The sequence below is a fragment of the Callorhinus ursinus genome, unplaced genomic scaffold (assembly GCF_003265705.2).
Source record: "Callorhinus ursinus isolate GAN/ISIS: 27379988/994484 unplaced genomic scaffold, GSC_fseal_2.0 scaffold21, whole genome shotgun sequence".
Classification (NCBI taxonomy): domain Eukaryota; kingdom Metazoa; phylum Chordata; class Mammalia; order Carnivora; family Otariidae; genus Callorhinus; species Callorhinus ursinus.
The window spans coordinates 1387382-1398997 of NW_027397083.1; the positions used below are offsets into that span (position 1 = coordinate 1387382).

General features: G+C 46.3%; 2 protein-coding genes across 3 annotated transcripts; both read right to left on the reverse strand.

Annotated features, from left to right (window-relative positions):
- Positions 1–161: 161 nt before the first annotated feature.
- SELENOH (selenoprotein H) lies at positions 162–1911 on the reverse strand. Its single transcript, XM_025878857.2, has 4 exons — positions 1627–1911; positions 1395–1540; positions 1147–1277; positions 162–373 (listed from the first exon to the last, which is right to left on the reverse strand). Exons 1-3 carry the CDS (start codon positions 1746–1748, stop codon positions 1177–1179), a joined length of 369 nt encoding a protein of 122 aa, XP_025734642.1. The 5' UTR covers positions 1749–1911; the 3' UTR covers positions 162–373; positions 1147–1176.
- Positions 1912–2352: 441 nt separating this feature from the next.
- On the reverse strand, positions 2353–11567 carry TMX2 (thioredoxin related transmembrane protein 2). Of its 2 annotated transcripts, XM_025878855.2 has the most exons (8): positions 11281–11562; positions 5283–5343; positions 4925–5038; positions 4583–4659; positions 4238–4344; positions 3990–4055; positions 3768–3897; positions 2353–3224 (listed from the first exon to the last, which is right to left on the reverse strand). In XM_025878855.2, the coding sequence occupies exons 1-8, from the start codon at positions 11467–11469 to the stop codon at positions 3078–3080; spliced, it is 891 nt and encodes a 296-aa protein (XP_025734640.1). In that variant the 5' UTR covers positions 11470–11562; the 3' UTR covers positions 2353–3077. The 2 variants fall into 2 exon arrangements, with proteins under 2 accessions (XP_025734640.1, XP_025734641.1); XM_025878856.2 differs by lacking the exon at positions 2353–3224 and having other exon boundaries at positions 3773–3897; positions 4001–4055; positions 11281–11567.
- Between the last annotated feature and the right edge of the window lie 49 nt (positions 11568–11616).

The following is an 11616-nucleotide window of genomic DNA, read 5'->3' on the forward strand; positions in this document are numbered from 1 at the left end:
AGATGCTTTTTAAAAAAAAAATAATTTACTTTTTTTCCCCCCACAGTTTTTGCAAGTATTTCACATGATCTACCAGAGAACCTAGGAGCTCCAGGTTAATTTGTGACCTCAATATGAAAAATACAAGGGGAGCCAATCCCACAAAAGGCTGGTTTTGTCCATTTCTTGCCATAAGATTGTTTTACTTTATTATTCAAATACTTTATTTCAACTTTTATTAAACCAAATCCAAGAACTTTTCAATGCCTTACGAGAGGGTCGCCTCACAACTGAACCATCCTCTCTGGAGGGGAAGAAACCATGGCTTCAGGTACATGACTGAAGTTTGGCCATGTTCCATCATAAATGCTCCAACATCACCAGGGACAGGAGGCTGTAAACATGACAGGTGAAAAAAAGGTTAGAGAAGGGGCCCAGGCAATCCTAAAGCCTGAGGAAGCTGTGTCCCCCGCCCCAGAACCCACAAACCCAGGGGGAGTTCAAGGATTGCATCCTCCCCCACATTTTACTCAGCATATCAAGTGCCTGACAACATGTCCAAGTGCTAGGGATAAAGACCAGTCAAATCCTTGGGGCCACGAGCGACACCACTGTAGTTTTCACATGGGATTAACAAAAACATACTAGGAGCAAAAACAAACACAAAAAGGTAGGGTAGGGGTAAGCACACGTGAGATTACACAAAAATTGTGCCATTAATAGGGAGAAAAATAAAAACAAGTGTCAACGATTTTAACTCACAAAAGAGGAAACGGGGGGGTTTACACCACCAGCTTTAAGAAACAAGTGCCATCAGGTGTGCAAAATAAATTTCTAACAAATACAAAAAGGGTCCGTACCCCCCCCCCCGGCGCCCCGCGCCAGGGCAATAACCGCATCTTCAAAGGGCACAACTTGCATTTCTGTAAAAAGCCATTCACATTACCATCAGCAGCCTACAACTTAGCCCAAAGACAGTGAAACATGCAGTTAGCAAAGGGCACTGTAAGAGGACACAATTTTACTGCCGATTTCTATTTTTCCTACCAGCAGAAAGGGGAAATCCTGAGCAAGAAGAGTTACAAGTTGTAGACCATGTGTAAAATGAGAGGACTGTGAGGGCTGCTTCGCAAATACCCCAAATCCACCCCTACCCCCCCTTCATACCTCAGCGTGAGGACTTCTGCCCAACACACCCTAGCAAAGGTGCTTCTTCAGCTCCTTCACCACCTCTTGAGGCTCAGGGAACTTGAGTTTGCGTGGGGGCCCCTTCTTAATCCCAGTCCAGAGCTCCACACCTGGAAAATGACCGAGGAAGCTTAGTCACTTTGGAATACACCAGCAGGTCCCCCAAATGACGAGGTGCCCGCGGGCTGAGACCAGCGCCTCCCGCCTGCTCCCGGGCCGCCACTCACTGCTGCCGTCTGGGCGCAGCAGCGTCACCTCGAAGCTGCCCCTCCGGGGCTTGGCAGGATTCACCTCCACCGGTAGCTCCGGGGTCTCCAGGCGCAACGCCTGGCTCAGGGCCGCGGCGTTGCGCCCGTAGACGCGTCAGCTCGTGCTAGAGAGAGATGGGGAAGGTCAGAGGCTGGGGTCTTGGCCTGCGAGGCCCTGGCCCGCCTCCCCGGGTTTCTCTAGACCCCTCACCAATGCTCGATTACGACGGTCGCGGCCTCCACTGCCTTCCGGCCGCCCGCCGGCTTCTCCTGTTTCGCCGCCGCCGCGACCACCGCCACCTCGGCCTTCCGCTTTCTCCCGCGAGAAGCCATGGGCCTGGAGCCCGGCAGGGAGCCGAGCCGAGCCGAGCTGGGCGCGAATAGAGGTCCGGCCAACGCCGCTCCGAGCTCCAAACCACAGGCCAGGAAGCCCGCCGCCGGGACAAAGCTTCTCCCTAGCTGCGCAAAGCGTGGCCGAGAGCACACGTGGTCTGGAGGCGGGCTCCCTGGGCACAACCATTCTGCCCGCGGCGGGGGGGTGAGCGACAGGGAGCCCCAGACCGAACCACCCGCGCTTGTGGAGGGGCGCGGACTAGGCAGCTCCGAAACAAGCCTGGCTTCACACAGGCGTTTCTGTAAGCCTCCGTCGGGCCAAATAGCGTGGACCACGACACACAAACCCCACCCCCGCCGACACACCTGCTCCCTGGAAACCTCGGGCCAATCCCAAAGCAAACCCGCAACCTAACTCGGCGAGGTCAGTACTCCGTCCGGGATTACGGTAACTAGCATTCCCTGACTCTCCCTGATCCTGGGGACCAATGCCGGGCAGCTGGAGAAACTCATCAGGATGGCCTTTGAAGTTGAGGAGGAGATAGCACTTCCTCCGCAATGGCCAGGCTTTTTCTAATGGGCGAGGAACACACAAAGGCGCAAACAAAAGGCAATCCCAGTTCCTTTATTACGGAAAACCATCAACTGGGTGTTGGGAGTAGGTAGGAGAGTAAGTGGAAACCCCATTCCTGCCCAAGGGCTTTCTCCGGGAGGCCCCACCACACAAAGGAATGTCTCAAACCTATTCCCCTTCCTCCCAAACTCCAAAACATAGGGGGATTATTCAATATTATCTTCAATGAGTACACTCAGTGGTTAAAGGTGTCTCCTTGGGACCAGTGGCAAAATTAGCCTTATACTTTTTAAAGAAGGCCACAGACCAAGCCAGAAGTGCCTAAATAAGCAAGGGTCCTTGAGGGAAAAATCCTAGCGCAGACTCCATACAGAGGCATCTTCTGTTAGGTTGAATATAATCTAAGCAGACTGTGTAGGTCCACTAAGAGGAGGGATGAAAACAGCATGGTGGAGACATGTGAGCGGTGGACAGTAACTGATAACTGACCCAAGCTTGGAGGGAAAGCATTTCCTCATCCATGGTAGATTTCTCCCTTCTTCCAGTGAAAGTTGGCCACAGCAGTGGAGGTCGTCCTGGAGGATGCCTGTCAATTCCCCAAAGCCTCTTTAAAATCAGAAGCAGCCAGTCCCCTGCCCCACTCAGGGATAGCCGAAGGACAAAACATAAATAAAAGGCCCAGGCCTCAGGCAAGGCTTGTGGTTACAGGAGGGGCAGCGCCTCAAAGGTGAGGAAGTACTGACAAGGCAGGGATTCTATTTGTCCTTCTTGCTTTCCCCATCTGGCACTTCCGTGGGGGTCGAGGCCACAGGCTGCTCCTCAGGGGTATTATCTCCAGCCTTTGATAGCTTCTTGGCCCGTTGATATAGTTCATTCAAATTGAATTCTCGGATCACATTCTCCTGCACAAAAGAGGTACATACGCACATCAGGGTTCTGGTTGGAGAGTCCTTACTGGGAAGTAAGAAGTATTTAGACACAGTCTAGGAAAGAAGGAAGGAAAGGACAGAAATCTACTCTAACCTAACTCTCCTTTTTTGGGTACCTGGAAGAGTCAACCCTGTACAGTTGAGTACCCATTATGTGACAATCACTGTGCCAAGAAATTACAGCTACATTATTTAATGTCCTCTACAAAACCACCCTGCAATCCAAGTGTTACTCTCTTCAATTTACTGCTAAGGAACCTCAGGCCTACAGACTATACTGACAAGGGCCTTTGAGACTGAATCTTAATAACTGTTCCCCTGTACTAGGAGTTCTGGCACACGGTAGAAACACAACAAATTTGCTAAGTGAATTCGTGAATGAAATCTGGTAACTAGTCCACACTCTCAAAACTAGTGGGCCAAGTGGCAGAGCCAGGAATCAAACCCAGGCTGGGCTCCAAAGCCCATTACTGTTCTACACCCTTCTCCAAACCACTCGCTCACTCTTTCAGATACCTCAGAGAAGGTCCAAGAGACAGCGCGTCCTTTCTTGTCAATCTGTGGCCGCCGCATGACCTCCTTGCCACCTTGGAATAGGATCAGGGTAGGGAGCTGCTTGGTGAGGGGCGACGTGCTCACTTTGTACCTACAGGGCCCAGAAAGTACTCCATAAATGCATCTGTCTACATCACTCCAAGTGATTTACGGCTCAGACCCTCTGTCCAGGCCCTTACATACCGTGTACTAACATCAGTGTAGCGTCCAACATCCACCTTCCCAAAATTTAGCCCTGTACAGTTGTACCTAAGAAAAATATATTATTTAACATAATGAAAGAGAACGGGTCAAGGGAAGTGGAAATACAGATATTTGCGGAGCGGGGGAGAAACACCTTTGGTTACAAGGTGCAGAAATCAGAGCCAAAAACCATGAGAGGGAAAGTACAGCACCTCTGCTTCCATCATCCCTCCCTATACAGTACTCACTTGAGGGAGAGGTCAGCATAGATAGGAGCAAACGACTGGCAGTCATTAGACCAATTGGCAAAGAACTCCACAATCCAAGTGACCCTCTTGTCCCGCTCTAGCTCTTCCTGCCACACACAGGGAAGAAACAGTGAGCTGGATCACACAGGCTCCCAGAAAGGTTCAGACTTGGAGCATCTAATTCCTCGCCCCGGCTTTCCCTCCCCAGTCTCCCTAGCTCCAGTAAGGAACCACAGTGCTCTTGACTTCCATTCTGAAGCAGTTACTCCTCCTAGTGAGTAAAAAGCACAACTACAGAATCACCCACAAGGGACCCAAGAAACAGAAGAGAGGAAGAGAACTCACATCAATGGTTTTATCGTTGAAGTACTTGATGTACTCAGGGCCCATATACAGGGGAGGTTTGCACGTCATCAGGAACACTAAACACGGAAAAAAGATGTCAGAGGAAACATATAAGGCCTGCAGCAGGGGATTTACTTTCAAACTGAGTCAAAGATTTTAGGCACCAAAGAATACACTTTGTGGACATATGCAGACCACTGATGCATTCTCTTCTTCTTAAAGTTTCTGTAGATTCTTATCACCTGAGCCACATACATAATTAATGAAGTACAAGAGATGGACGAAGGGTATGGAGAGACCTGTGTGGGGTTGGAATTTGGTTCCCACAACCAGTCTCCTTACCTATGCAGAGTGTGATGTAAAGCAGGCCCATGCGAACATCCAGACGGAAGAAAAGAATTGCATTGGCCACTTTACTAAACATGAAGATGTTGCCTATATGTTGCTCCACAGTGACTGAAACACAAAGATGTCACAGGTCAGGCTGGGCGGCATACTCCCATATCCTGTTTTGTCACTCTTCTTGTGGTACTTTGAAATGGGAGAGGGGTAAGAGGATAGAAGTCCAAGATCAAATTCAGCCCTGGCATGGAATAAGGGACTCATTCGCCAAATAGTGCCCCTCTCATAACAAGAATGAAAGCAGCTCCGGAGGGCATGTGGCCTAAGCTCAAGTAACTGAGGAACAGGCTACACTTACTGGATCTGCGGTTCTTCATCATCACAATGGCACTGAGGAACATCAGGATCTCTACTTCTCTCTGGAACAGAATCAAAGTGACAGGAATGCCATAAACACCGATGCTTTGGGTGGGTAAGGGAGCCCGATATGGAGTAAAAACCAACAGAGATCCAAAGTGGGAACGGTACCAGTAAAGAAACAACTGGAGTTGGCAAAGATGTGGTGGGAAAAACACCAGTCAGGTTCTACCCTGCTACAAACTGGCTGGTGCCCTTTGGCAGATCACTTCACCTCTGAGCTTTGCTTTCCTCAGTGGAACAGTATCTGTCTCAAAATATTACTGTGAGCCGTAAATGAGATAATGGGTATGAAAGAACTGTGTAAAGCCTAGTACCGTATAATACTGTAAGACAATATTACCAACTCAAAACAAAACAAATAAAAGTTTTCCAGGGAACCTTCTGTAATATTCCATTAATACAATATCTGGCTATTCCATTTTTTGGGCTTTGTTTACATTAAATCATTCCTCGCCATCCAATATTTATAGTGATAATCCATGCACTTTTTTAAAAGATTTATTTATTTATTTGACAGAGAGAGAGAGACACAGCGAGAGAGGGAACACAGCAGTGGGAGTGGGAGAGGGAGAAGCAGGCTTCCCGCAGAGCAGGGAGCCCGATGTGGGGCTCGATCCCAGAACACTGGGATCATGACCTGAGCCGAAGGCAGACGCTTAACGACTGAGCCACCCAGGCGCCCCAATCCATGCACTTTTAGTAGGATTTGAGAGCTGAAGGGGGCCTCTCAGAGCTTTAGAAGGCCGTTTTCAGTACCTCGGGCTTCCAGTTCTTTCTCACTTTCTAGGCTCTAAGGTCTGTGAGACAAACAATAATCATGACAAAGAAACAAACAAGGTAATTTCAAACAGTACAGACTGTAATGCATAACAAGGACCCTGTGAAAGAAAGCATGGTAAGGGGGGGGGGGGCAACTAGAGTCTAGATGGTCTGAGGCCTTCCAGACCTTTTTGTTTACAATACAGGAACCCAAATCACTATTTCACACAGAACCAATCAACTACAATTTACAGCTAGAAGTCATGGACCTTAGGTCCTGGGTTTTTAGCATCAGTCTCCAACAAAAAGTAACCCACTGGCTTTACCAATAGACACGTAAAGAGCGGGTTAGGGAATATGACAGACCTTACTAAATACACCTGAGCAGAAAGCAGCACATTTTCACAAATGAAATTGGGTTACAATTGGCATTTAACAAACGTGGAAAGATGAACTTAAAAGGGGAAAAAAAAAAAAAGGACCTGTGGTCAAGCAGGAGACCAAATGTAGGAATGAAAGGAAGAGTGTCTAAAGACAGTGGGTCAATGGCAAAGACTGGCTATGTATGCTCCAAACCCAGTTTGTTTCCTCCTGTGCATACTGCGGCTGGACACTCAGTCTACTTGCATCCAAGTAGCACTGTGTGACTAACATTCCTGCGTGGAATGTGAGTGGAAGCGACGTGCCACGTCTGTGCGGGGCAGGAAGCAAGCACGTGTCCTCGCGTTCCAGCTTCCTGTCGTCATCTGCTGGATGGCTGATGATGACATGACCCTAATGCCATAGGGGGAGGCGAATGAACCTGGGTTCCAGACAAACGGCATGAAGCAGAGCCCCTTTGGTTGTTCTGTTTGTTCCTTGTTTTTAAACCATTTATTATGGAAAATTTCAAACATACATAAAAATAGAGAGGATACTAAAAGGTAGCAGAATGTGCCCCCCAAAATATGCTACTTTGGATTATTCTGCATTAAAATTTTCAGCCTAAAAGCAATTAAGAAATAGATACCAAAAAAGTTCCTTGCTCTCCCTCCGTCTAAAAGCAAGACATATTTTATTTTTAAATTTTATTTATTTATTAGAGAGAGAGAGAGAGAGCACGCGCACAAGTGTGGGGAGGGGCAGATGAAGAGGGAGGGGAAGAGAATCTCAAGCAGACTGTGCACTGGGCTCGGAGCCCCACACCCAGCTCGATCTCACAACCCTGAGATCACAACCTGAGCCAAAACCAAGAGTCACAAGATTAACTGACTGAGCTACCCAAGTTGCCCCAAAGCAGGACATAAATTTTTGAAAGTATTCCTCCAACCCTCTCTACCACGACAAAAGTTAATCAAGGGAGACGACTTTAGACCCTATCAGCCTGGAGACAGCACCAGAGGAAACTAAAAAGACAAACGAGAGTCTTTATCTACCATTAGTTTACCTTCCCACAGTTTGCTGTCCTTGGAAGCCTTTGTTCAGTCATTTCTCCAAAAATGTATTGCTCTCTGTTGAGGATGTGATATAAGCCAGAGTTCTAATCCACCTCTGAGTTTATTCATTTTCCCTGGATATCTCCCATACATACATGAGGTATACATGTTAATAAACTTGTTTATCTTTTGTTTTTAATCTTTTATTACAGGGGTCTCAGCCAAGACCTCAGAAAGGTAGAGGAATGGGGGCGCCTGGGTGGCTCAGTTGTTAAGCGTCTGCCTTCAGCTCAGGTCATGGTCCCAGGGTCCTGGGATCAAGCCCCGCATCGGGCTCCCTGCTCAGCAGGAAGCCTGCTTCTCCCTCTCCCACGCCCCCTGCTTGTGTTCCTTCTCTTGCTGTGTCTCTTTGTCAAATAAATAAATAAAATCTTTAAAATATTTTTAAAAGGTAGAGGAAAAATTAATTTTCCTCCCCTACAATACTTTAATCCTTACTACTCAGATTTAACAGTAACCTTTTGCCAAAACAGTTCCATTTCATCTATGCTACCCATTTTTTTTTGGAAAAACTTAAAGCAAATTCTAACTATATCATTTCACCTGCAAATACTTCAGTGTGTATCTCTTACAGATAAGGACTTTTTTTTTAAGGTGGGGAGGGGCAGAGGGAGAGAGAGAGAATCTTAAGCAAGCTCCACACCCAGGCTGACCCGAGCAAAATCAAGAGTTGGATGCTTAACCAGCTAAGCCACCCAGGCGCCCCAAGGACTTTTTTTTTTAAAGAAGCCCCCCTTTTTAAAGTTTATTTATTTGTTTTAGTAATCTCTACTTCCAATGAGGGACTCAAACTCACAATCCCAAGATAAGGAACTACATGCTCTTCCAACTGAGCCAGCCAGGCGCCCTGGGACTTTTTTTTTTTTTTTTTAACAAACCAAAATACCATTATCACACTTAACACAATTAATAATTCCTTACTGTCATTTAATATTTGGTCCTTCTTCAAATGATCCCAATAATTTCAAATTGTCTTTGTGCAGTTGTTTGTTCAAATCAGGAACAAGCAAGCCAGATCCACACAATGCATTTGGCTTATGCATTTCTTTGGGTCTTCTTTTATCTCTAAAGACTATCTATTCTTCCTTTTTACCCCAGGCTACTCATCTTTTAAAGACATTGAGTCATCTGTACTCTCAACTTTCCCACTTTCTGGATTTGGCTGCTTGCAAACTTATGGTATGTGTTCTTCTGATGATGATTTTCTATCTCCCATATTTCTTGTAAAGTGGCAATGAAATCTAGAGACTTGAATACAATGAAACACAAATCTTTTGCCAGAAATACATCACAGGTGGTGCTAGAGACTCCCTATTGCATCCCTTCAGAGGATGCATCAACCTTTCATCTGATGGTTTTAGCATCCACAGATGATCATTGCTTAGGTTTATTATTTCACCGGGGGTTGAGAAATGCTTTTGTTGTTGTTTGGTTGGATTTTTTATTTTTTTGTTTTGTTTTGTTTTTTTAGTAAGCTCTATGCCCAACGTGGGGCTTGAACACATGACTCTGAGATCAGGGTTGTATGCTCCACTGACTGAGCTAGCCAGGTACCTCTGCTAAATGATTTTTAAATTTTATCAATCCTTGGGATGCCTGGGTGGTTCAGTCAGTTAAGTATCTGCCTTTGGCTCAGGTCATGACCCCAGGGTCCCGGGATCGAGCCCCACACCCCTCCCTGAGCAGGGAGCCTGCTTCTCCCTCTGCCTGCGGCTCCCCCTGCTTGTGCTCGCTGTCTCTGACAAATAAATAAAATCTTTAAAAATAAGTAAATAAACTTGTGTTACATCCCTGAAAATTTGAGGCTTATTTTATTTTTATTTATCTGTTATTGCTAACATTATTTACCTTAATATCCTAACTTCCCAGTCACCAAGGTAAATCAGTAAAACATGGATTTTCCAGGAAAACAAACACTGGTTATGAACTCTATGTAATTAATTTTAAAAAAATTCCATCAGAGAAATAGTAAAATACAAAAAATTCCAATGTTTTGCATATTATTAAATGAGAGTATACAGAGAAATAGGTTATATAAAAGATCCCTATACTTATTAAAATCTTTACTACTGGGGCGCCTAGGTGGCTCAGTTGGTTAAGCGACTGCCTTCGGCTCAGGTCATAATCCTGGAGTCCTGGGATCGAGTCCCACATTGGGCTCCCTGCTCGGCAGGGAGTCTGCTTCTCCCTCTGACCTTCTTCCCTCTCGTGCTCTCTATCTCTCATTCTCTCTCTCTCTCAAATAAATAAATAAATAAAATATTTTTTAAAAAAATCTTTACTACTACCCACTTACATCTTTGAGTCCCATTTTGGTTAAATCAGTATGGAATACAGTAGTCCTCCCTTATCTGTGGTTTTAGTTACCTTCAGCCAACCACAGTCTGGACACAGATCATCCTCCTGACTTATCAACAGAAGGTCAACAGTAGCCTAATGCTATGTTACAATGTCTATGTCATTCACCTCACTTCATGTCACCTCACTTTATCATCTGATATCATCATCATCAGAAGGATGAGTACAGTACGATAGGATATTTTAAGGGAGGGAGACAAAGAGATCCCATTGACATCATTTTCATTAGGTTACTTTGTTATAATCGTTCTATTTTATTATTAGTTATTGTTGTTAATCTCTTACTGTCCCTAAATTGCAAATTAATTTATCTCAGGTATGTATGTATAGGGCAAGACATCATATATATAAGGTTTGGTACTATCCAGGGTTTCAGGCAACCACAGGGGGTCTTGCAATGAATATCCAGCTGCCCCAGATAAGAGGGGACCACTATAAAAATAGGATCTTCGGAAGTAGCATGACTACACTTGAGCTTATCAGTAATACTGTCTGGGAAAGGACAGAGGAAGTATGAAAGCGTTAACAAGGAATGGAGAATAAAAATAAGGGAGTGGGTTCTGGTACAGGTCAAGACTCACTTTGGGGGCTGGGAAAAAAGACAAAACCTCGGGTTGACCCTCCTCCCTCAGAACACTGCTGCGGCTGTACAGCTGAGAGCACAGAGCTTCAACTCGTTTTTCTCCTCTCTTACTCAAGTACAGCAAGACTCTCTCGAGAGATTTTTTTTTTACAATTTCTTTCAACGGGTCTAACACTTGTGTTCATTTTTGCACCCTCAGGATGCAGCAGAGTGCCTAGCAGATAGTGCATGCTCTGGAAATGTTAACTGAATTAAGAGACGGCTGATGGAGTGTGCAGGAACTATGGCCAAAAGAGTGGTTTCAGGTCGCATTCACTCACTGGTTGACTCATTAGTGACTAGTTTGGCAACTCGCCTAACCACGCCGAGATCAATTTCTCCATGAATAAAACGGGAGTACTACTACCCTCCTTGTTTACCTCACTGGCTCAAGAGGCTTTATATAATGGGTAGCCTTGTAAAATACTGAACATGTGTAGAGTTTGGGTACAACTGTTGAACAGCATGAATGGTGAGATGGAAAGAACCCTGGACTCAAGAATCCGAAGAGCCAGGCTGCTAAGCAAGCTCACCGGCTGTTTTCCCATCTTAATTAAGCATGAAGAGGTTTAGGCTCGATGATGGTCCAGGCCCTAACATTCGAACAGTCTGTAAGTCCGCTACAGGCTCGGAACCTCAGGTATCCTCAAAAAGGGGAACCTCGGGGCTCCCGCATGCAACCTCGGGGAGCAGGGACAGTGAAGGTCGCGGGGTCCGCTCACCCAGTCAAAGTCACACGGGTTGCCGTCTTCGCGTTGCGTGGGGAGACTGTTGCAGAGAGGGGGTAGCTTCCTCACGAGTAGGAATGCAACAGAAAGCAGGGCTGACAAAAGATAGTAAGGTCGGGCCAGCCATCGTGAAAGCCGTGGCACCGAATACACCAGAGCAATTAAAGGTGCCAGGACCGCCATCTTTCCGGCCTTTGCAGCGCCCGCCCAGCTTCGGCGTCTGGAGGTCTGATCCCGCCTCTCCCACCATTGAGACTTCCTTTGGGTCTAGTCTCGGATGCACTGCCTCTGCGCCCGGAAGTATATCTCTGATTGGACGCTGCGGAAGGT

Bases quoted from the DNA above. Each gene is read 5' to 3' on its own strand.
- TMX2 (XM_025878855.2), bottom strand. From the start codon at position 11,469: ATGGCGGTCCTGGCACCTTTAATTGCTCTGGTGTATTCGGTGCCACGG. The intron at 3,898-3,989 runs GTATGTAAGGGC...TGGGCCCTGTAG, and splicing joins TACACTGATGTTAGTACACG to GTACAAAGTGAGCACGTCGC. The intron at 3,225-3,767 runs GTATCTGAAAGA...TCTTTTGTGCAG, and splicing joins TCTCTTGGACCTTCTCTGAG to GAGAATGTGATCCGAGAATT.